At 45.2% G+C, this 21,835-nt stretch overlaps 7 protein-coding genes and 1 long non-coding RNA gene across 10 annotated transcripts; 6 read left to right on the plus strand and 2 right to left on the minus strand.

The window, feature by feature from the left end:
- The first annotated feature begins 6 nt into the window (after nt 1-6).
- LOC136191515 (prostaglandin reductase 1-like) lies at nt 7-1,532 on the plus strand. The gene is made up of 8 exons (XM_065979868.1): nt 7-136; nt 192-237; nt 284-340; nt 385-549; nt 611-884; nt 933-1,035; nt 1,085-1,230; nt 1,281-1,532. Exons 1-8 carry the CDS (start codon nt 31-33, stop codon nt 1,389-1,391), a joined length of 1,008 nt encoding a protein of 335 aa, XP_065835940.1. The 5' UTR covers nt 7-30; the 3' UTR covers nt 1,392-1,532.
- On the plus strand, nt 1,505-3,039 carry LOC136191516 (prostaglandin reductase 1-like). The gene is made up of 8 exons (XM_065979869.1): nt 1,505-1,675; nt 1,728-1,773; nt 1,835-1,891; nt 1,946-2,110; nt 2,156-2,429; nt 2,476-2,578; nt 2,633-2,772; nt 2,827-3,039. The coding sequence occupies exons 1-8, from the start codon at nt 1,570-1,572 to the stop codon at nt 2,935-2,937; spliced, it is 1,002 nt and encodes a 333-aa protein (XP_065835941.1). The 5' UTR covers nt 1,505-1,569; the 3' UTR covers nt 2,938-3,039.
- On the plus strand, nt 3,003-4,170 carry LOC136191523 (RING finger protein 141-like). Its single transcript, XM_065979876.1, has 7 exons — nt 3,003-3,143; nt 3,192-3,216; nt 3,285-3,396; nt 3,460-3,627; nt 3,681-3,730; nt 3,799-3,882; nt 3,929-4,170. Exons 1-7 carry the CDS (start codon nt 3,107-3,109, stop codon nt 4,119-4,121), a joined length of 669 nt encoding a protein of 222 aa, XP_065835948.1. The 5' UTR covers nt 3,003-3,106; the 3' UTR covers nt 4,122-4,170.
- A 15-nt stretch (nt 4,171-4,185) lies between these two features.
- LOC136191510 (uncharacterized) lies at nt 4,186-5,478 on the minus strand. Of its 3 annotated transcripts, none has more exons than XM_065979863.1 (2): nt 4,511-5,478; nt 4,186-4,398 (listed from the first exon to the last, which is right to left on the minus strand). In XM_065979863.1, exons 1-2 carry the CDS (start codon nt 5,442-5,444, stop codon nt 4,328-4,330), a joined length of 1,005 nt encoding a protein of 334 aa, XP_065835935.1. In that variant the 5' UTR covers nt 5,445-5,478; the 3' UTR covers nt 4,186-4,327. The 3 variants fall into 3 exon arrangements, with proteins under 3 accessions (XP_065835935.1, XP_065835933.1, XP_065835932.1); XM_065979861.1 differs by having other exon boundaries at nt 4,457-5,478; XM_065979860.1 differs by having other exon boundaries at nt 4,186-5,478.
- A 5-nt stretch (nt 5,479-5,483) lies between these two features.
- LOC136191501 (uncharacterized) lies at nt 5,484-10,150 on the minus strand. Its single transcript, XM_065979849.1, has 20 exons — nt 9,837-10,150; nt 9,699-9,770; nt 9,588-9,647; nt 9,455-9,541; nt 9,331-9,402; nt 9,202-9,273; nt 9,067-9,147; nt 8,951-9,019; nt 8,829-8,900; nt 8,703-8,774; nt 8,579-8,650; nt 8,455-8,526; nt 8,335-8,403; nt 8,201-8,272; nt 8,079-8,150; nt 7,939-8,016; nt 7,828-7,884; nt 7,571-7,773; nt 5,767-7,518; nt 5,484-5,714 (listed from the first exon to the last, which is right to left on the minus strand). Exons 1-20 carry the CDS (start codon nt 10,055-10,057, stop codon nt 5,572-5,574), a joined length of 3,468 nt encoding a protein of 1,155 aa, XP_065835921.1. The 5' UTR covers nt 10,058-10,150; the 3' UTR covers nt 5,484-5,571.
- An 83-nt stretch (nt 10,151-10,233) lies between these two features.
- LOC136191529 (uncharacterized) lies at nt 10,234-11,358 on the plus strand. The gene is made up of 5 exons (XR_010670845.1): nt 10,234-10,491; nt 10,563-10,664; nt 10,729-10,878; nt 10,927-10,988; nt 11,040-11,358. It is a non-coding gene; the product is annotated as an uncharacterized lncRNA (long non-coding RNA).
- Nucleotides 11,359-12,005: 647 nt separating this feature from the next.
- LOC136191514 (U1 small nuclear ribonucleoprotein 70 kDa-like) lies at nt 12,006-13,980 on the plus strand. The gene is made up of 9 exons (XM_065979867.1): nt 12,006-12,177; nt 12,229-12,291; nt 12,348-12,402; nt 12,456-12,520; nt 12,573-12,635; nt 12,694-12,775; nt 13,178-13,279; nt 13,336-13,408; nt 13,460-13,980. The coding sequence occupies exons 1-9, from the start codon at nt 12,034-12,036 to the stop codon at nt 13,839-13,841; spliced, it is 1,029 nt and encodes a 342-aa protein (XP_065835939.1). The 5' UTR covers nt 12,006-12,033; the 3' UTR covers nt 13,842-13,980.
- A 106-nt stretch (nt 13,981-14,086) lies between these two features.
- LOC136191499 (liprin-alpha-1-like) lies at nt 14,087-20,688 on the plus strand. Its single transcript, XM_065979847.1, has 31 exons — nt 14,087-14,511; nt 14,806-14,907; nt 14,964-15,065; nt 15,117-15,272; nt 15,329-15,403; nt 15,459-15,731; nt 15,784-15,864; nt 15,919-16,044; nt 16,099-16,245; nt 16,301-16,414; nt 16,467-16,550; nt 16,605-16,736; nt 16,788-16,850; nt 16,902-16,961; nt 17,013-17,179; nt 17,384-17,672; nt 17,860-17,901; nt 17,955-18,076; nt 18,128-18,267; nt 18,318-18,420; nt 18,470-18,551; nt 18,601-18,672; nt 18,732-18,863; nt 19,151-19,228; nt 19,288-19,385; nt 19,440-19,494; nt 19,545-19,587; nt 19,641-19,816; nt 19,984-20,055; nt 20,117-20,369; nt 20,417-20,688. The coding sequence occupies exons 1-31, from the start codon at nt 14,245-14,247 to the stop codon at nt 20,458-20,460; spliced, it is 3,750 nt and encodes a 1,249-aa protein (XP_065835919.1). The 5' UTR covers nt 14,087-14,244; the 3' UTR covers nt 20,461-20,688.
- The last annotated feature ends 1,147 nt before the right edge of the window (nt 20,689-21,835 follow it).

Genomic DNA, 21,835 nt, shown 5'->3' on the forward strand with positions numbered 1-21,835 from the left:
CGAAGCGTGACTCAGAGTGACTCATCCATCATGGCCGTTGCTAAGGTTTTCAAGCTCGTGAAGCGTTTCGACGGCCTCCCCAAGGAAGACGACTTCAATCTGGTGGAGGAGGAGCTCGCATCACCCAAAGAAGGAGGTAAGGATACCAGAATATCGCCTAAACGAAGCGCGAAGCCTTTTCGTACACGCAGAAGTCCTCTGCAAAACGATCTACCTCACAGTCGACCCCTACATGAGGTAAAACGTCTATAGCGTGCAAAAAACGATCTGCACGGCTCTGCAGAGTCTACGTCGCCGCCTTACCGCTCGGAATAACGATGATCGGCGAAGTGCTAGCAAGGTAGGTAAAGAATTAGATACAAGCGCGCAGACACGCCCACTTAGGGTCACCGAATCGAAGTCCCCTGACTTCAAAGAAGGCGATCTCGTCGCTTCGCGTCAAGGATGGTCGTCGGCGTTTCTCGCGACGTCAGATAAGCTCGAAAAAATAACGCATCTTCCCGAAGGCGTGCCGGAGTCTCTCGCTCTCGGTTGCCTCGGAATGCCGGGGTTAATAAAATTATTTATCTTATTGAAAATATTTTTTATTATTTATTATTTATATTTATAGTCGTACTGCGTATTTTGGGTTGCTCGACGTAGCTGGGCCCGTTAAATCTGGCGAAACCGTTCTTGTGAATGGTGCGGCTGGAGCTGTGGGCACAGTCGTTGGTCAGATTGCCAAAATAAAGGGCTGTCGTGTCATTGGCTACGCGGGATCTGACAAAAAAGTCGAAATGCTTAAATCCTTGGGATTTGACGAGGCGTTCAACTATAAGACAGTTGATCTGGATGAAAGCCTCAGCAAAGCTGCTCCCAAGGGCGTCAATATTTATTTTGATAATGTAATCGATTTTATATGTAGAGCTAATAATTAATTAATTAATATTAAGGTTGGTGGAGAGTTCTCTGATACTGTGCTGACAAAACACATGTGTCTCTTTGGACGCGTGCCAATTTGCGGGTGTATATCCCAGTACAATAAAAAGGGAAATGGTCAGACTTCCCTACATGAAGAAAATAGCGCATACACGTTTATTTTTAGAGCATGGCCTATTTCCTTATAGCGAAGGCAAGATGCTTTATGGCAGCATACTGGGAAAACAATTGAAAGTGCAGGGTTTCATTGTCACGACATTTAACGACAAAAAGAAAGAGGCAAATGAGCAGCTAGCTGAATGGCTCAAAGAGGCGAGAAGAAATCAATCGCAAAATCATTTTTAAAAAATAATAAATCTCAGGGAAAACTGAAGTACAAGGAAACTGTCACCGAAGGTTTTGAGAATACTCCCAAGGCATTTATAGGCTTATTGACCGGCGAAAATTTTGGAAAAGCCGTGGTGAAAGTTTAGAGAATTGAAGAACCAATTTTTTTATGTTTGCGCTGATTTTGTTGTATTCTAATATCAACGCTCCTTATTGGTTAAAGCCAGACAGTGGGCCGGCACCAATTAGGTTCGTTCTATATTGGATGACTCACTATGACTCACTCATTCTCCCGCGTTGCTCGCCTTCTGCACACTTCTCCAAATGGCCGTAGCAAGAGTCTTTAAGCTCGTGAAGCGTTTCGAGGGTTTTCCGAAAGAAGACGACCTCAAACTCGTGGAAGAAAAGCTCGCTTCACCGAAAGAAGGAGGTCCGTATATATAATACCTTCGTTGGAAGCCAGTTATTTAGCTCGGTTCTAGAAATCCTTTGCAATACCCTTTACCTCTCGGTTGATCCCTACATGAGGTAGGTACAGTACAGAAAAAACGTTTGGATTGATACTGAAAGTGCAACGGGCTTCTGATAGAGTCTTTGTTGATGACCTTCCGCTTGGTTCAACGATGATTGGTGAAGTGATTGCAAGGTGTGAAGACTTTGAAAAGAAACTAAATCTATTTAATTAATTAACGTCGTCTAGAGTTGCCGAGTCGAAATCGCCGGATTTCAAAAAGGGCGATTTAGTCGCTTCTTTTCAAGGATGGACGTCAGCTTTTCTGACAACAGCGGATAAAGCTGCGAAAATAACTCATCTTCCCGAAGGCGTACCGGAGTCTGTGGCTCTTGGAACCCTCGGAATGACAGGGTAAGGATTACGTAGCATGAGTCAATACTAATATTTATCTTGTAGGCGTACCGCCTATTTTGGGTTACTTGATGTGGCTGGGCCAGTTAAATCTGGAGAAACCGTTCTTGTAAGCGGTGCAGCTGGAGCCGTGGGCACGGTTGTGGGGCAAATTGCCAAAATCAAAGGCTGTCGAGTCATAGGCTATGCTGGGTCAGACCAGAAAGTAGAAATGCTCAAAGCCTTAGGATATGACGAAGCATTCAACTATAAGAAAGTCGATCTGAGTGAAACTCTTGGCAAAGCTGCTCCCAATGGCGTCAATATCTATTTCGATAATGTATTCAATCTATTAGTCTCTAGTTCTTGCGACGTAATTAATTTAGGTTGGCGGAAACTTTTCTGATGTTGTGTTGATGAAACACATGAGTATGTTTGGTCGTGTGGCAATTTGTGGATTCATCTCTCAGTACAATAACAAATCAGATGGTTAGTAGTCTAATGGTATAATTAATCTATTATTTTATTTCTCTCTCTACGCAGACACTTCCAAAGGCGAAATACTGTATGGCAGTATACTAGCAAAGGAGTTGAGAGTGCGTGGTTTCCATGAAGCAACCTATGCAGCTAATGCTGAAAAGAAGAAAGAGGCCAATGAGCAACTTGCAGAATGGGTCAAACAGGTAGGAGGTCACTTGGAAAATAATCAACGTCGTTATGTGTATATTTAATTTTAGGGAAAGCTGAAATACAAGGAAACGGTCACCGAAGGCTTTGAGAATGCTGCCAAGGCGTTTGTTGGCTTATTCACAGGCGTTCACCACGGCAAAGCGGTGGTAAAAGTTTAGAAGAAGACATTTCAATAGAAGTTCGTAGTACAGTAGTTTGCTGATATCACGTGTTGGGAAAGTCCCTCCGGGAAAATGACGCAGCGCTTTCTTATTGGCCAACGACTTGGAACCGTCAGTGTCTTGTGTAGTGCTAACTAGCAACTCGTAACTGCGAACTTTGGACGATATGGGCAACTCCCAGATCTCCTACAAAGACTTCACGGGTGAGAAACCCTAATTACGTCGATCTTTCGTTACGCTTTGCTGTCCAGAATGCGTTCGATCGCTCAACGAAAGGTAGGCTACGAAGTTTCGCCTGTCAAAAGGTGACAAGGTCCCCTTTCTCTTTTTTCGCGTTGCTGCAGGATTGCACGGCTGCCCGACAGCAACGGGCAAGTGCAGCAATTCCGCGTTGTTCGCTCGAGCGTTCAGCGTCCACTCCCGTGGCGAAAAACGATCAAGATCGAATGCGGAAAGGTGAGAGTTGACGGGAGACGCGAGGAATGTCGTTTCCATGCATGCATTCGCGAAATCTTGCAGGCTGATAATTCGGATCGCGACGCGTTCACGCCGTCTCACACGGTCGGATTCGCGAAATTCATTCGCCTGTTCGCGCAACTCTACCAAGAATTAGCCTATGTCGAAGCAGAGGGAGATCAGCTAAAAGAATCGACGGGGGAGAATATGTGGACTGTTGTCGACATTGAGGCAAGCCACGAGGCAAAAATTAAAATCGAAATTCATAATTTTTCGGTGTTCAGAATCGACCTTCTTTGTCTGAGCCACTCCAGTGCAAATCAGGTGTTAGCAGGTATTAATTGATTGATTAATTAATCAATCACCAACAGATGATGTCATTTATTAATTAATTAAATTTAGAGAATGTTGTCTGTGCATGGAAAAGACTGCGGATGCAGCTCTGGCTTGCACTCACAATTTCTGCAGCGATTGCTTGGGAAAATGGTAACGTAGACACATAATGATATAATATTAACTGATTTCTTTTTAGGCGAAAGGCTAGCAAGGGTCCAAGCTGTCCCTATTGTCGTCAAAAGACAAATGACGACAAAGAAACGTGGCACATGGCAGAATCCGTTGAAGGCCAGCCGGGTGACATCCTAAGCATCACCGTGGCTTTGCATAAGAAACAAGAACATAGGTCGAAACCCTATACAAAGCACCCCGGATTAAAAATCAATTAGCCCAACACCCTAGACTTTTATTTAGTCATAATAAAAATCAGTAATCATCGCCGAAGACAACGAGACAGGTATAGAACATTTATTATTAATTTAAAAAACAGACCCTAGCGCGCTAAGCCAACTAACTACAATGGGATCTACCATAGCCCATCGACGAAACTCCTCTAAAGAAATTCTCCCGTCTTTATCTAGATCGGCTTCATTCATCACAGTCTCCACCAACTCTTCCACGGCGTCTTGCGACATCGTTTCCATGACGGGCCACACCCCCGTCTCCCTACGTCTCATAATCAATCCGGGCGTTCCGGGGGGAACCGGTTTCCCAGGTAACCCACCCGAAGACGAGGAGGCGGCGATCGGCGCGTTAAAAATCGCCGATACGGGCTTACTGGGATCGTCTTCGTACGCTTCCATCATCTCCTCCTCGCATCCGCGCACGACGTCGCGAACGAGTTCGACGGTGACGTAGAAGTAGGCTTTGAACATGCGCCGTAGGTTCTGTCGATTCGCGAAGCCCGTATGCTCTAAGTCGTATCCTCGGAACGCCGGTTCGATTCGCTCGTCGAAACCGGCTTTGGTGAGAATCGAAAGGCCGGCGCAGAATTCCTCGAAATCGATCCATTCGTTAGAGTCGCGATCGTAGAAGTCGAAGAGGCGATCGAGGATGAGATTTCGTTCGAGACCCAGCGGACCCAAACATTCGTCGAATGTCGATCGACTGATGCCCTTTGCGCTCGTGCAAAGACACGAGTATTGCGCGTAAAGTGCGACGATTTCGCACGCGTCAAAGTGCGTAGAGTTGCGTATTCGGTTCAGCACTTCCGGGTCGAGAGGCGATGACGTAGTCGCGACGACGTTTCCAGGATAGAAAGGCCGACGAACGAGCGCCGAGCGCGGATTGGCGAGCGGGCAAACGGGAACGACGATACGAAGAAAAACGTGAGTGGGGGCGTGCCGATCGGCGTCGAGACAGCGCTCGCAAACGTCGTAGTCGACGCAATTGGCGCACTTGTAGCGCACGCCGCTGATAGGCGTGGTACGGCAGCTGTTGCACGAAACGCCGCGATGAACGTTCGCGTGCCTCTCCGCCTGATCGCGCGCGACGATTGAAAGGTAGGTAACTATTTCGTGATCCGACTGAACGAAGGCGCTCGACGATAAGCGAGATGGGTGTCGAACACGTGACCTCGGACTGAAGTTCGGAAGAGCGAAAACGGCGTCCTCTTCGACTTGATCGAGCCATTTACGGTAAATTCTCTTGAGTGCGTAAAACGTAATAATCCCGATTGCTCCGCTGAACGCCAAACGAAGCCATTTCTCCATCCACGATCCGTTCGGAAATGAAAAAATGCGTAGCGCGCGTTATCGGGTACCCCAAATTTTAGCGCCAAGTGAAGTTAAGTCCATGCAAACAAATCGAAAACGAAAAGAATAGCACGGATCATCTAAACTACAATGAATTAAGAAGTCTCGAACGTTCTCCGTCACCATCATAGTCCTCCGTCTTCTTGAACAAACAAAAACGCCGATTTCTCCATCGTTTCGACTTGACAAACTTTTTCCCCAGTGTAATAATAACAGTCAGTAACCGCCCTGAAAAAAAACACAGTCAAAAAATTCCAAATAACTTAATTAACATAATTACCTGCAACGAAGAGAAGAAAGACGCTATTAGCAGCAATAACGATATAACTAAAAGCTTCCTGATCAATGAGGCTATTATAACCAGGATCTTGCTCATCAGTAAACGAAAGCAGAACCAGAGTCCCCATCATTAGATTAATTGAAATAACACTGAGAGCGATTAGCTGCAGCCAATGTCCAAAACTACGCTTAATTGGTTTCAATTGGGCGTGCAGAACGAGGAATAGAGTAGCGAGTAGCATAGCCAGTGCGATTCCCGAATGACTTTGTCGTCCGAAGAAGCTCATGCCAACGGTGAGAAAAAATTTTCGGCCAATTTCCACCACTTCCCAATACCAATATTCGCTTTTGTAATTACTGTCGAGAAATCGGAGACTCTTCACAAAATCGCTGATAAACGTATACTGCTCCAAAATCGCATCCGGACGACCTTTGCGTCGTCGAACCTCCAGTCCAATAAATAGCAGGGCTGGAAGTACAATAACGTACGCTAACAACGCCCAGCAAAGGATCCACAAGGTAGTCGACATTGAATAATTGCACACGACACTATAGTCCTCCTTTAGTAGCCACCTGCAGTCTTGTCCGTAGTCTGTTCCATTGGAAGCGTTTCCCGTTGAATTCGATTCTCTCAGACACACTTTCATGCATGTCCAGTCTCTATAAGGAAACGTCGCCATTATAGAAGCAGCCGTCGACGGATAACTAATAAATAATATCCACCAACTGTTTCTCATACACGAAGTTCTCGATCTCGAAATCTTTGACTCGACAGCGTCTCGATCCTTGCTACACGAAACAACGTACTTGCGTCGCGCCTTGTAGTAGCCCCAGATCGATAGCAGCAAAACGAGTTGACACATAAATTTAAAAATTGGAATCATCAGAGCGTTGAATCGAAGATTCTTGTTCAGACACGTCGGTGTCGCCACAGCGATTATATTCAGCTCTAGTAGCTTCATAAAATGTCCGATCGATAGGAGAGCACGTGGCCAGGGCACGTAGGAGAGAACGTCGAATACGGCAGACATAACCTGAACAAAACCGACGATAATTTTCAAAGCGGAGCTGATTTGATCCATCAGATCGTCTCGACTATTTCTCAGCCTATCGATAGCGTAGAGAACGGCGGCTAGGACGCCGAATAGGACGAACAGAAAAAAGAGCTGTAGAGCTGTTCGCCATTTTTGAGGACACTTTTTGCAACGCTGGAACCACGTGTAATAATTGTCGCTGCATTGACCGCACAGCGTTCCCTGATACCCTTCGGCGCACATCGCGTCGCGACTTATTCGTCTAGCTGCCTTCGACGTGCAACTTTCGTTGATAGGGCACGGATTAATCTTCGGCAAGGGGAGCGTGAATTTGGTCGACTTTTTATCGTAGGTATCATTCCTAATTTTGAGATTTTCCACGAATTTGACGTAGAGGTTTTCGTTGGTGCTATCGTTGTCCTTTCCATCCCAACCGTGCCAGCTCCACCAGAACCCGGGCAAGACGCTGAGGTAATCGTCTTCGCACTGCATGCCTAAACTGGCGTCGCAGCTTTGACAAGGTCCAAAGCGGTCCGTGCGGGAGAAATTCGCTAGACAGCTGCACGCTCGATATCCGGCGTGGATAGTCGTATTTGTACCCGCGGGGCATACGTAGCAGTCAGCGGCCGTTTTTCCTGGGGCAGAGGATGGGCTGACAAACGTTCCATTAACACATTTTTGACACGTGTTTGCGCCCGTTCTGTCTTGATAATACCCTCCTAAACACAAGAATTATTATTAGAATATTGGTACATGTGCATTGCATTATACCGGCTGAGCAATTGACACATAGCGAATATGGAGGGGAATATAAAACTTGACGAAATTCAGATCTTGTGCCTACGTCGCATGGAGTGCATTTGTACTCAGCTTGACTGCCTATCTTTTTGCAAACGTATCCTTTGTTCATGAGATAAGAAGATCCCAGCAAGCCTATAGCAAAAGATGCGATGCTAGTTTTTCCAACGCAGTGCCTAAACAGCCAAATGAGCGGCATGGTATTAAGATTCTAAGCACATTATGCTTACAAACGAGCAACGGGCTGAGACGTAGGTATCACTTCTAAGTCGGTGCAGTTTAAGAATCTTAAAACGAAATTATATTGTTTGCACGGCACAATGGGGTACGTTTGCGTTTACATTATAACGCTGGTAGTTCTATTTGAAAGAAGCAGAGCTTTTTGACTCACGTTGTTAGTTGGATTTTCTTGCAAATATCTTTCACAGAAAATTCACGTCATAAAGTAATGACTACACAAAATTAATTGGATGGCGCTCACATTTCTTTAATTTGTTCCAACGAGGCAAAAGAATTGCTTTTGATAGTAGAAATTTCGTTGTGTATGAGATTGCTAAAAAGAACAGTTACGTCCTTAATTCTCGACATTTTTACCTAACGTACATTCTTTGTAGTTGAGAAAGGCCACTAAAGTTTGACGCTCGAATTATTGTCAAATTATTGTACATGCAGAAACTAAAAAAAAGGAAGACCTCCTATATAAATCTTATATGGATTGGCGTTTTGCCCCTTAGTACAAGTTCTGAAGATTCGTTTGCTTAGAGAACGTGTCTGGAAGACTTGTCAATTGGTTTCCGGAAAGATCTCTAATATAGAAAAAAAATCAGAACAGAATTGAAGTTGAATTTATAGCATACAGCTCTTCAATGAACGTGACTCTTTCAAACAAAGACGGTTCAACAGTTGTCAGGCTATTGTTGGTAAAATCCCTGAGCATGATCACATTTCAAGTTATAGATAATGAACTTTTGAGAAACTTGCCCTATGTTTACGGTCGTCCCGTTAGCAAACAGCGAACCGTCGATTGTTGTAAGCTGGTTGACTGAAAGATCTCTATAGGAACAGTATGTACATGCATCTGACAACCAAGAATTTTATCTCTTACATTTCCGAAAAAAATGTAGAATAAGAGAACGTTCCTGGATCTAGCTTGGCAATTTTATTTATACCAAGTTTCCTATGGAAACAACTTGATAAGAATCGGTTCGCTATACAATCTAGAGCAGCTAACACAGCGTGCATGAGCGGCAAAGACGCGAAAGCGTCTGGAGCAACTTTTGATATGTCGTTTCCTACTGCTAAGCTGAGAGAACTTTAGGTTAACGTCTCGTCGTAAAATAATTGCTTTCTCACAATTGGCCCAGGTAGTCAAGTTTGAGCACATTGCTGGGCAATTCAGTGAGATAGTTGCTATCTAATCGCCTAAAAGTTTAGGTTTTATTATTCAAAATCTACTTTTAATCTCGTACAAAGCCAATTTGTTTGAGCGCGATCCAACACTAGTAAATGAAGCAGCCGACAAAACTGTCAGATGGTTCAGCATCAGATTACTGCAAAAGTTTCATGTCAGTGGTTCAACTTAGTCGCGCATAATCTATATATACATTTCGGTGACTGAGGATAAATTCTGAAATGCTCCTTGCTGTATACTATGAATGCTGTTGTTCTTGAGGTATCTGCGATTTCGACAGTACAACATGCACATATATAGAGAGCTGCGGGTGAGCGCACACATTTTATCAAGATCTGGCAGATCTTTCAAAAATCCTGATGGCAGCGTTGTCAGGTTGCACCTTTCAAGATTTCTGAATAAAGTTTCAATAGAAATCCCTATGCTAATAGTTCAAAAATACTTACAGCAAGGACAACTGAAACAAATGATGCGGAACTGTTGTATTGAACATATCGCTTACATCAGATAGCAAAGGATTGAAGCTTAGGTCTCTACGTTTAAACATAATTATTACACTTGCAAGCGGAGTGCTCTTACAGGGTCTGCAGAGACTCTGGAATTGAAAACGCTTTTCTTAATTTGTTTTTGGCTCCAAATCTATCAGATCAATTCCATACACTGACTCGGTATTTCTAAAAATATTCTTACATTTTGGTTAGGCTTTTGAACCGAAGAAAATATTTTGCATCGACAGCCGTAATTTCATTGCTACTGAAATCACTGTATCGTCAAAAACTCGCATAAGAATACGTAAGAAATATTATACTCGTCTAAGAACGCCCATACAGTGAAAACATTTCCTTAGGAAACGCCGAGTTGGGAGGCAAAGAGCCTCTCAGTTTGGCAAGCCTAGCCGTACAATTGATGTCGAGATAATGGCCGTTGACTGGGACGCATGTGCAGTTCTTGCACGCATCAAAACTCAAAGTCTCATTGTAATGGGTACAGTTGGTCGACGTAGCCCATAGTAAGCAGACCAAACCCAGTACTGATGCAATTCGACTCATAACGGGCTGGCTGAAACAGTAGTCGAATGGCCAAGTGACGCAAGAGCACAGCTTCTTAGTACTACAGGGAAGCTAGTCCTGCCCCCAAGGGAGTTCCCGTGACCTTTCGTTTCAGTTTGTCTTGCCGGGGCGGAGCTACAGAGGCTAGAGAATCGTCAGTGGGGAAAGGTCGGGAGTTTCCTGCGAACCTTTCGGTATCACTGACGAGATCATCCAAGCTTCTACGTAGAGGCACTGTAACGAATCGCAACTTCAATTTAACGTGCTCTTTCGACACCTTTTGAGCCATAGATATCGAAAGTCTATATATCGAGGCGATATGTTTCGTGCTACCTTCTCCTGCCTTCTCCTCTTCGCTCTTTCACACAACATTTGGGGACAGTTTCCTGGCTACAATTTACCTTGCTTCAAAGACATCTGCGCGAAGCCATGTGGTGAGACGCCAGTTATATAGTGCATGCATGGAGACGTACGTTTCAACAGAAGTCTAACAAAGAAAATTTAGCTGATCTGGGGAAAGAAATCCAGTATTTCAACGTTACAGTCAGCAACTGGCCAATTCAGCCTAGCTCCCAAATGGTTACGCTAAACGTTACTCTACAGCCAAGTGAGACTGAATCCTTGCTGGACTGAAATCGCCAGCTTCTAAACCAGTCTTTATATTTATATAGCAACAAATCTAACCGACGTAGGTGTATTTTTGGAAGTCTTTGGCGTCCTTAAGTCTGAGGCACCCGTTCATTGCGTTGTGACCGATTACCTGTGCAAAACCGACGCTCCGAACCGTTGGGAAAACAAGATTTGTCCCATTCCTGCGTTTAGTAAGTTCTTCTATTGAAAGAGGACCAAAATGGTAAACTAAGTATTAGCACCTACTACCTATGGATGGCAATGGGGAAATGAAGACGTCGAAGAAATTTTGAGCGTCGCTGTAAGATTAATTAGAAAAACAGCTTGCATTCACCCGCTTTAAATTGAGTAGGTGAGCGGGAACTGTACTTTCAAAATGACAAGCTTTGACAAGAAACTTCTCGCTTGCGTCAGCCTCACATTGACCAAAGATACCCAAGGAGATTTCTCCTCTGCAAATGCTTATGAGAAGAAGACAAAAAGGCTCTTTCGTCCTTTTGAAGGGTGTAATTGGTAAAAGGTGTTCTAGGTAAAAATTTTGCGTCTGTCTATTCACGCAAATTCCGTCAACTTTCTACTACCTAGTGAGTCTACGTTTAGTAGCAATCTCGTAGAACTGTGACGTCATCTGTATCGTGCTCCCACTGTTCTATAATGGCTTCTTTTCAGTATCTGCTGATATGCATTTATTGTGTTGCACCGCTGCCTTTGCTGCGCTTATGTTGAGAACGCACTCACTACCTGAGACACGTTTGTCAAACACGACAGTTGGCCCTGACTTGATAATTGACCCTCGCTTCGCTCGGGCAATTATCGCGGTTCCCTCGGGTGTCGGGTCCGATAAATCCCATATTGCCCTCGCCCCCATGTAGTAACCTATATTTCTTACCCGACTGCAGAGCTGAAACGAAAGCAAGAGTGAAAAGCAAACAAGGACAGCACTTCATTTTCTTCTGAGACACAGAGGACGTCCTAGCTGTATTGTTCGATGAAGAGTGTGCTTCCGTTCTGTCGGAAATTTCCCGCCAGGCTATCACGACAGAGTAGCGTGATCGCCGTGAGAGATCCTGATATGGGGAAAGGTTTATATATGAAAGATGACCATATATATATGAAACAACTCACGCTACCCTTTTGACGGGTTTCGCGTTCCATAGTTTCGCGCGTGGCCTTTAGGCAGACCCCTAGGAAACGAGTGGTGACGTCACGGTCACATCGGAAATAAAATTTAATTAGTCGATGTCTGCCCGGTAAGTGTCAAGTGACGCCCCCAGCCAATTAATCAACCAATCACTACAGTAGCTGACGTGTGTTTTGCAAGACTTGTAGCGCACGGTAAGGCAAGAATGACGGCGTTTCTTCCGCCAAATCTTTTGGCACTATTCGCCCCTCGCGACCCAATTCCCTACGCGTCTCCACTCGATCAGCTCGTCTGGGAAAAGAAACCGTGGAATTATTCCGGTGTTTCTCAATATCTCCATCTTTTCGAGGTTCTCCTCTCGAAATCTAGCCCAATCGATCTCGAAATGTTATCGTTGTAGGATCCTAACGAAACTCCGGAGCCCACACGCGCCGAAACGAAGTCGGAAAGACGCGAACGAAAGGTGAGGCTCCTTTCGGGGGTAATCGACGAGTTCGCCGTCATTCGTTCACTTTCCAGCGTCAAGAGGCGAAAGAGCGCGGTCGCGTTATAATAGAAAAACGCAAGGGAGAGTGTAAGTTATGCATTTACGTTTTTTCGCAAGGAATTTGACGCATTTCCTTATAGGGGACCCGCACACCAACCCGGATGCGACAGGCGATCCATTCAAAACGCTTTTCGTCTCGAGAATTGTTCGTGTATAACGTCGAAAAAAATATATCGAATAATGTATCAAAATTTTAGAACTTCGACACTTCCGAGTCAAAATTGCGAAGAGAATTCGAGCAATACGGACCAATCAGAAAAGTATTAATTAAAATCTTAATTAATTAAATTAATTCTCTTAATTAATTAATTAATTAAGATTCGTATGATCTATGAAACGGGCACCGGAAAACCGCGCGGCTATTCATTCATTGAGTATGAACACGAACGAGACATGCATGGTAAGTAAAAAAAGGGTAAGAAAACAAAGGAACCAACGAATGATCGAACGTGAGACGCGTACTTGCACATAATAAAAAAAAACGACGAGACCCACGTATTGAAAAAAATGATTAAATATAAACATAAGTTTATTAACGCTACTAAAGCGGGTAAGTGTGCGCTGCCGGGTAAGTTTTGATACCAACCCTGGCCAGTCCACATCCGGGAAAACGAGCGAGCATGCCTTTTTAGAGAGAGGGTAAGCCCGCGCCGCGCCGAAGTCAGCCTTTCTATGAATAAAAAATAAATCAATAGAAAGGCTGACGTTTTTTTATTGTAGAATATTGGGTGAGATTAGCGTGTAGGAAAATCAATATCAATTATTGCTTGGAATTGTATTTTTTGTATTTATTATTTCCTAGCGGCTTATAAATATGCCGACGGAAAAAAGATCGACGGGAAACGAGTTTTAGTTGACGTCGAACGCGGGCGCACGGTCAAGGGTTGGATACCCAGAAAAATTGGTAATTTAAATGTTTTTCGAATAAGTGATGCATTGGAATTATTTGGAATTTTTAAGGAGGTGGCATGGGTGCGACGAGGCGTGGCGCTCCTTCGGAAAACGTCAAAATTTCGGGCAGAGACGATCACAGGTAAATTCGTTAGCGCGCGTTTTGGCACGTGATTGTACACGCGTTTCTCAGAGAGAGAGAACGCGATCGCGGCGATAGAGACCGCGGTGATAGAGACCGCGGCGATAGGGATCGCGACAGAGGCGAACGCGATCATCATCGCGGGGGTCGACGCGATTCGTATCGTCGAAGCGGTCGAGACGAGATTCGCGAATCGCGTCGTCGATCTCGATCACGTGATCGCGATCGACGCGAGCGCAAGCGCAGATCGCGTTCGCGCGATCGGCGAAGAAGGCGCTCGCGTTCGCACGATCGTAAGCGGCATCGCCACGATCGCGACAACGGGCACTCGCGACGCGAGGAAAGAGACGAATCGCCGGGAAGAAGAGATTCCCCTCCGCGAATCAAAAGGGAGAAAATTGAAATGGAAGAGGGAGAAGTTCCTCCCGATTAGGGGCGCGCGAAATGAGAAAGTTTTGCTGAACTTGTTTTTTTTCTGTGAGTTTGCGTGCGATGTGGATGTGTCTTGCGAAAAAAATCAAAAAATTTAGAGCAACGATACAGTACTGCACTACCGGTAGTGTAGAATTTAATTTGTCTACTCTACATCGTTCCGCTAAATAATGGTTATTAGATTAGCATACACGTGGGGTAGGAAGTATGCGTTGGTGTGTCGTGTAATGCGGCAGTTTCCGTGAGCAATAACAGACAAAGCCGACACGCCGGGGGCCCCTCCGCCAACACCGCCGCACACGAATCGAACCCCAACGAAACGGCGGGAGAGCAGCGCGCGTTCCCTCCTCGCCCCCGTTCCTTCATAGCAATCTAACCGCAGGAGCTTGTACGGCTCCTCGGTCATGGAAAACATCGTCATGGACGCTGCAATGCCGACTATATCGGAGGGCGGCCGTCCGCCGTTGTCCGCCGTTCCCGACACCGATTCGACGACGAGCGATGACGTCAACGTCGAACAACTATGGCTCGAGCTGATGGCGGAGCGCGATCAGCTTCTCGCGCAGGCAGGCCAAACGCAAGATCTTCTGCAGATCACCACGCAACGTCTCAACGAAAGCGAGCACACGAAAGCGATGCTATTACGAGCGATCGAATCAGCTCTGCCTAAGGTAGGTGCGAATAGAGGGTCTTTTCTCTCCTCCTTCGAGAGGGTGCGATGTCATTGAGACCTGTCGCGATTCGACGGAACGCTCGGGGGGGTTCTTTTGCCTAAGGTCTTGTTTTTTCTTTGTTGTTCCTCGTGGGGGCCCCGCTTCGGTTTGCGACTTCGCGGCGGGTTCGCGTGCGTCGGAGACGTCGTGCGAATGGAATGGGGAGTCGGAAATCGTTTCTCGCGCGCGCGAGAAACGTGGAGTCTAGTCTCGCGATCATCGGGCCCCCGGTAATTTTCTTTTCGTTCTAAGACCGAGGACGAAAGCCGAAAACTTCTCGCCGAAATACGTCGCGGCGATTTGCGCAACTTCGGTCGACGTCGTATACGACTAGACAAGATTCCCATAGCCGAGGTAAGAAAAATGGCGGGCAGTACACGCCCCCTCCCCGCCAATCATCTTTCCCTAAGGAATTCGCTAAACTCATGAGAGAAGTCTACATGGCGCGACAACGCGTGCTCGTTCAAGACGAAGAAATACAAGAATTAAAGGCGGAACGAAGCAATACGAGGGTAAATAGTTCGCGACCGAGCAGCCATCTTGGTTCTTATGACTGAAAACAGCTCCTACTCGAGCATCTCGAGTTCCTCGTCGCGCGACACGAACGCGCACTACGCGCAACGGTCATGAAACGCCAAGCGATGGGCGTTTCATCGGAAAAAGAAGTCCTGAAAGCGCTCAAATCGCTCTTCGATCATCACAAAGCGTTGGACGAGAAAGTAGACGCGATATTCGCAATCGATCCTCTCGGGGGGCCTCATAGGGAACGTTTTAGGTGCGCGACAAGCTTCGATCGGCTCTAGAACGCGTCGGAATGCTAGAAGACGATCTCGACGCCGCAAACGCAGACGTAAACACCAAAACAAAAAAAAAATCAAAAAAAAACGTTTTTCGCGCATTCGCAGAAATCCGATTTGTCCGAACAGTGTTCGCTTCTTCAGAAGAAATTGTCGACTGTGAAGAATCAAGCTGATTTAGCTGATTCGAAACATGACGAAGTTCAGCTGAAAAACGCTCAACTGGAAGCCGAACACGAGCGCCTTGCAACGCAGATTCGCGAACTTCAAGACCAGATACGTTTGCTCACGAGCAAAGTGCCGCTGAACGGCGGAAAAGGGGTCAAATCGAGTTCGGAGAGCGGGGAGGAAGAGAAAGGGGAAGTCGAGAATACGAGCGAGGTGAGACAGAGAAGAGTTTTTTTAAAAGTGGCGGATTTTCTAAGGGGTGTAGAGTCCGGATGAAATTCCAAAGAACGCAGATGTGGCGAAATTGAAAGCGAAATTGGAGCACCGAAATAGGCAATTAGAGAGAGTAAATAAATAAATAAATAAATATAAGCACGTGGTGAGGACATTTTTATTTTAGGCGTATAAGCAAAGGGATGAAATTGTTACACACGCGGCGAATCTCCAAGAGGAAGTTGCCCTTGGCTCCGAAGATCTCGATCGTGCCTTACAAGCGAATCTAGTCGTCGAAAAAGCCCTCAGAAAGGTACGTACGTATTTATATATATTTCGATTAAATTATTTCTCTCTTTTTTTCTAGACTGAGAAAACGAATAGCGAACTCGAAGAAAAAGTGAAAAATCTCGAAAAAGAATACGAGAACATTCTGCGTGACGTCACGACGTTCAAAGACGCCAACGAACGACTGCAAGACGATTTGACGAAACGAGAAACGCAGCTTCTACTCGTAAGAAAAGAAAAGAAAAGAAAAATCCCAATATCTCTCTATCAATATCTCTTAGTCGAACGAGAGAATGAGGAATATGGAAGAGAATTTGGGTGTCATGGAGAAAATGGTTAGCGAGCAAGAGCAGACGGCGAGTAGCTTGGATCGCGTCCAAGCCGAATTGAACGAAGTCAATAAAATATATAATAATTAATAATTATTCATATATATATTAATTGAAGGTTAAGGAAATCAAGGGATCCGTTGCCGTGAAAATTAAACATTTGGAAGATCAGTTGACGGAGAAATTAGACGATTTGAAAAAAGTAAAAAATTGAAAATATATTTTTCTTTTTTTGGATGAGGATTTGGTGTCTCAGGCAAAGGAAAGTCAATCAGCCAAAGAGGAACAGGTGAATCGTCTCTCTGCTACAATAGATAAACTGCTAGCGGAATCCAACGAGAGAATGCAGAATCACACCAAAGAGAGACTCAAGTTGACTGAGGAAAAGGTGGGTGGGGCCCCCTATTCAATTAATTAATTAATTAATAATGATTTCTAGAGTGCACTGAAGCGAGATCTTGAGTCGCTTCAGATTGAAATAGAGAAAGCCAGGGAGGAAAGAGTAAGAAAATAAATAGTTTAATTAATCAATTGATGAATATCATTATATTAGAAAAATTTCAAATCCAAGCAAGCGTCTCTAAGTCAAAGCGTCATCCAATTGAAGCAGACGGTGCAAACACCCATTTATCATCTTAATTATTATTGAATTATTTTTTTAAAGACGTCACATCGAAATCACGAGAAAACGGATTCTAAACCCAAATCTCCCGCCGACATGAAGCTGAACGATTTCCTCGAACGACAATGGGAAATGAGTGATCCCGACGACGTTCTCCAGTTCGTCGCGGAACTGGAAAATCAAGTCGCAGTATTAGACGAAGAACTAAGGTAAAAGAAGAGAATACGAATAGAATCTTAGCCTGGGGGCCTCTGAATCTTCTAAGAAATAGCCTTTAGTCAGAAAATCCCTATAGAATATTTAGCCTGGGGGCCTCTCCACAGTCTCTAGTCTAGAATCAATTCATACATGCAAAAATGTCTGTTAGTTTATAGATCTTGGGCCTCGCCCCTGGACTCATGATTAATTTTCAGGTGTTTGGACAATTCTCACAACGACGCCGTGAAGCAATATGAGTCTGTGATTGAACAGCTTCAGGCAAGTCCCACACGCGGCGGCGGCGGCGGCGGCGGCGACGCCGAATCAAAGCCGTTGACGTCGACGCCGCAATCGCCGCAGACGCGACGACGATCGTGCGCCGTCGCTCCGGAGGGAAAATCGGCCGTGGGGCCAACGGAAGCGACGGAGAGCTCTTCGGCGCCGATTCGCTTGTCTGCGAGGCGGAGAAAGGATATTGAGTTGTCTTTGCCGCCGCCTATTGAGGTAAGAGACGCGTGGGAAACGAAATCAAGGGCACGCTAGCGACGCAACGTGATGTAACGTAAGACTTCTTCTTGATTGGTCGCTTGCCTTTGTGACATCACTGGTCTTTGACCATATTTGGAACATTACGTTGCGTTGCTAGCGTGAATGAAGATCTACTGTACTGACGCCTCTTTAAAATTCTTAGGAGCCCGAGTTTCTTTTCAACTTCAGTTACCACGAACTTGAGGCAAGCTCATAGATAATAATAATGGATATATATTCGAATTGGGGGCTCCTTAGGGCCAGGATTTGATATCAGCTGAACCCTCGCTTCCTTCCCCTATTCGACGCGGCGGCGCTTCGTCCAATTCCGATGATCTCTTGGGAACAATGCTACGAACCCAATCCGTCCCATCAATCCTGTAAAAAAATATTTAAAAAAATTAATATTATTTCAGTCATTTTGTCTTCAGTTCGAAGGACGATGAGGAGAGTTACGACTATTTCGAACGTCATCAACCCAAACGACGTTCTCTCCCGAAACGAATTAGAAATTTCACGCAATTTCTCAAGGGTCGCAAAGACGATCCAATCAGGCCCGCCTTTCTCCAAGGCAACGCCAAGCAAACGAAAAAAATAAATCAATAATTATAATTTTATTAGTGCGAGCTAATGCGCATGCGGAAAAGACGTCCGATTCGGACGAAGCGCATAGTCCAGCCGATAGTCTCTCGTCCGATCGTAGCAAAGAGGGAATATCGAAAAAGTAAGGAAACCAGATTAAAATAATTAAATTTATAAGTGAGAATTCGAAGAATGGAATTGCTGGAGAAAGTGAAAGCGAGTCGGACGCCGTTTACGCATTGGAATTCCGCTACCATAGCAGCGTGGCTCGAAGTAGAAAAATAGAATTCAATTTTTTGATTTTTTAAATTCTTCTTATAAGCTTTGGGTTGGGTTACCCAATTGGTATGTGGCCGCTTGTCGCGCGAATGTAAAAAGCGGTTCTATTATGGCTGTGAGTATCATCTAGGTTCCCCCTAATTAATTGAGTATTGATTTATTTCTTTTTTTCAGGCTTTGTCAGATAGCGATATTCAGCGCGAAATTTGCATTCAGAATCCGTTGCATCGACTCAAGCTCCGATTGGCTGTTCAGGAAATCGTCAGTATGACGAGTAGTGACGTTCCATCATCACCAGCGGCACTAGTAAGTCAAAGAGTTCATCTAGAGGCTCATAAAGTCCCAATAGAAGGCTCCCTTGATTGCCTAATAATTATATTCCCAGTGGGTCTATTATTTACGTAAGCTTCCGTTCGTTCACACCGAAGACTTTGATGTAGACTAGAACGGAAGACTTTGAAGTACAGTCACTAGAGTAGACTACTCTACTAGTTTATACGGGCTAGCATTACGTTGACATAGCAACCAGCACCTCTTAGAGAAATCCACGCAACTGGCGTCGCAATATCTTATGCGCAAATTTTTTTCTGTAGAATTTGGCATACGGGGAAATGGGGACGGAGTGGGTTTGCAACGAGTGGCTTCACTCCATTGGCCTGCCTCAATACCAGGTACATCCGGGCATTGCGTTGTTAGGAGCGCATAGCAACGAGACAATGCGTATTCGTAGAAAGCGTTTCGGCATTGTCTCGTTGACGCGCGCATGTTGGAGCATCTTAGTAAGAAAGACTTGCGAGGTCTGCTCAAAATGGTCGATTCAGCTCACCGGTGATTAATTAAAAATATAAATTAGACGATATATTCATGGCGCGAATTTTTTAGAAATAGTCTTCGATTTGGCGTTCATTTATTGAAACATTTTGACTACGATATGACGGTAAATAAGCCCGCGTCATTAATCGATTATTTGACGATATCCTAATTAAGGAAATTAAACGAATTCAAGACGAATGCAAGGAAGGAACATCAAGTAACCAATTCATCTCGTTTTTTCACTCTCTAACCCGTTTCCCTTCTCTCCAGACGTTCTCGTTTGGACGAACGAACGCGTGGGACACTGGTTGGATTCAATAGGGCTCGAAGACTACGCGTACAACGTCCACGAGCGAGGAATCCACGGCGCGTTGATTGCACTCGACGACGACTTCGATTTAGACGCCTTTTGCTTGGCTCTTCTCATACCCTCATCGAATAGCGAGGTAAGGGCTAATCAATAAGTAAATTAATTGATCAATACCGCGATTAATGAATGAACTAATAAATTTTAAACTCTAAGTAGATTACTTAATACCGCGATGCTAATACAGATTAAATTAATTTTCAAAATCTAAGTGGATTAATTAAAATTTAAAATATTAATCGTTAGGCTCGAAAGCTTCTACGAGCTGGCTTCTATAAGCTTCTCGCTGAAGGCACAGAGCGTGAAATTCCTCCAGAGGTAGGCCCCTTCATATAGAACAAAAGAACGAAGACTAACTAACTAATTCCTATAAAAAAAGTCCCATGAACCAAAGAGTAGCAAGTTGAAAATGTGGAAGCGTCTTCGATCGACCGCTTCTCGTTTCGTGGGCCTCCAATCGGATCGCCACGAGATGAGCCGATCCCTTCCCTCTCTCATAACCTCCCCGAAAGCGCGCGCGCGCGCTAACCGATCCGGTTCGCTGTCGAAACCGTCGCGAACTTCGTCGGCTTCCGCCGAGGGCGGAGGAGACGGCGGCGAAAGCGGCGTTCGCTCTGAGGAAAAGGAAACCAGTATGTAGAATTATTTAATTAGATTAGGAATATTTGCTGGTTTGTAGATGACCCGGATGTAGAGACGTCTGGACCCGAAAGAGCTGTATAGTCGTTTTTCTCTTCTTCTTTTTCTTTTAACGCACGCATTTGAGGGCGGGTAGTAGATTTTTGATTTTAGATAATTATTGATTTTAACGCGATTTTTGTTTTCTTTTTGAGGGGGGGCTGTCTTTCCTTCCTTTTCATTGACATGGAGATGCACTCCGCCGGTAGAATTTGTAGTTGTTGGATTAAGTTTTTAGACTTCTAACTACGTAATTAAAAGTCAATGCATTTATGCATTTTAGCAGTCCCGTATCAAAGGCCCGGATTTCATCGTCACCCGTTCGGACCGATTCGACGTTCTAGCACGCTTTTTGCGTTCCTATCCGCCCCGGGAATTAGCCGACGCGCCTTCTACCTTCCCTGCAATGGATTACGAACCAAGTTTGTTAGCTTTTCTGGCACGTAAGTCCCACGTGATCAAAGCGATGAAAGCAGGGATCCACCCCGTCTCGTGATCGAAAAACCGGGGCTACCGTCAGCTGCGTAGTCGCGTAGGAGTCACCTTTCATCTCCTGCTTTTGAAGCGATAGAAAAAGATGCAAAAAAAGTGGAAGCAACACTTGACGTCATCGTCACAGTGAGAATAAGCGACTCGCGCTTTTTTTATGCGCGGCTTCACTCGCGTTTAGCAGCGAACAAAAGAGAACATATAATTTTCACGAACAAAAAACGACACGAAACGACTCAATTCACAAGTTCTCCAACTTTTCACTCATGGTGCGGACAGTTGCATATGGGCGAATCGGGCCGGCAGGTCCCCTTGTCGATCGGTTTCTGACTGCAGCACAGGCGACAGGACGGCACTGTACCGTAATGGCGGCACACCTCCTCGCTATCGTTGCAGCACGTCGCATTGTTCGCCCTACAGCAGACACATAACGGCTGAACACTTATGAGAGGAGCGCAGAAAGCGCTCGACGACGTCTGCGGCGGCGGGCTGCAGCAACTGGAGCAAGAAGCATTCGTTGAGATGCATTTTTCACCATTTTTGCAACACAGGTCTCCCGCCGGCATGCATTCGGTCCGCTCCTTGTTCTGTTGAATATGAGTGCCGCAGGAGAGGGCCGTCAGCGAGACGAAAAGAATCAACTTGTACATTGTTTCTCTTTTGGATATGCGGCGATTCGTGCACGTCGCGCTTTATATAGAGCCCAAGGCGCCGGAAAAGGGTGTGAAGATGATTTGTTGTCAGCTGTTCTCACACGGAAGTTCCTCACAGGAATTTTGAACGCTACGGACTTGTGCATGCAGTTCTTTTTTTGGATTGGATGGAAGATTGATGGATGGAGCTCAAGTGGTGGTTCGTTTCGCGCACTATATTGTTTTTCAAGCCCGTTTCAACTGCGTCAGAGATAGCGGTTTTGAAAGGGAAGCGTTGG

This window comes from Oscarella lobularis, chromosome 9 (assembly GCF_947507565.1).
Source record: "Oscarella lobularis chromosome 9, ooOscLobu1.1, whole genome shotgun sequence".
NCBI lineage: Eukaryota > Metazoa > Porifera > Homoscleromorpha > Homosclerophorida > Oscarellidae > Oscarella > Oscarella lobularis.

Coding starts and splice junctions, on each gene's coding strand:
- LOC136191515 (XM_065979868.1), top strand. CDS start 31: ATGGCCGTTGCTAAGGTTTTCAAGCTCGTGAAGCGTTTCGACGGCCTC. Junction 341..384: donor ATCGGCGAAGTGCTAGCAAG/GTAGGTAAAGAA, acceptor ACGCCCACTTAG/GGTCACCGAATCGAAGTCCC. Junction 885..932: donor TCAATATTTATTTTGATAAT/GTAATCGATTTT, acceptor ATTAATATTAAG/GTTGGTGGAGAGTTCTCTGA.
- LOC136191516 (XM_065979869.1), top strand. CDS start 1,570: ATGGCCGTAGCAAGAGTCTTTAAGCTCGTGAAGCGTTTCGAGGGTTTT. Junction 1,676..1,727: donor CGCTTCACCGAAAGAAGGAG/GTCCGTATATAT, acceptor GCTCGGTTCTAG/AAATCCTTTGCAATACCCTT. Junction 2,430..2,475: donor TCAATATCTATTTCGATAAT/GTATTCAATCTA, acceptor TAATTAATTTAG/GTTGGCGGAAACTTTTCTGA.
- LOC136191523 (XM_065979876.1), top strand. CDS start 3,107: ATGGGCAACTCCCAGATCTCCTACAAAGACTTCACGG. Junction 3,144..3,191: donor CTCCTACAAAGACTTCACGG/GTGAGAAACCCT, acceptor TTTGCTGTCCAG/AATGCGTTCGATCGCTCAAC. Junction 3,217..3,284: donor GTTCGATCGCTCAACGAAAG/GTAGGCTACGAA, acceptor GCGTTGCTGCAG/GATTGCACGGCTGCCCGACA.
- LOC136191510 (XM_065979860.1), bottom strand. CDS start 5,444: ATGGAGAAATGGCTTCGTTTGGCGTTCAGCGGAGCAATCGGGATTATT.
- LOC136191501 (XM_065979849.1), bottom strand. CDS start 10,057: ATGAGTCGAATTGCATCAGTACTGGGTTTGGTCTGCTTACTATGGGCT. Junction 9,771..9,836: donor CCTAAGGAAATGTTTTCACT/GTATGGGCGTTC, acceptor TTGACGATACAG/TGATTTCAGTAGCAATGAAA. Junction 9,648..9,698: donor TTCAAAAGCCTAACCAAAAT/GTAAGAATATTT, acceptor TTGATCTGATAG/ATTTGGAGCCAAAAACAAAT.
- LOC136191514 (XM_065979867.1), top strand. CDS start 12,034: ATGACGGCGTTTCTTCCGCCAAATCTTTTGGCACTATTCGCCCCTCGC. Junction 12,292..12,347: donor CGGAAAGACGCGAACGAAAG/GTGAGGCTCCTT, acceptor TTCACTTTCCAG/CGTCAAGAGGCGAAAGAGCG. Junction 13,280..13,335: donor TTGGATACCCAGAAAAATTG/GTAATTTAAATG, acceptor GGAATTTTTAAG/GAGGTGGCATGGGTGCGACG.
- LOC136191499 (XM_065979847.1), top strand. CDS start 14,245: ATGGAAAACATCGTCATGGACGCTGCAATGCCGACTATATCGGAGGGC. Junction 17,673..17,859: donor CTTTGCCGCCGCCTATTGAG/GTAAGAGACGCG, acceptor TAAAATTCTTAG/GAGCCCGAGTTTCTTTTCAA. Junction 19,229..19,287: donor TTGGCCTGCCTCAATACCAG/GTACATCCGGGC, acceptor GCGTATTCGTAG/AAAGCGTTTCGGCATTGTCT.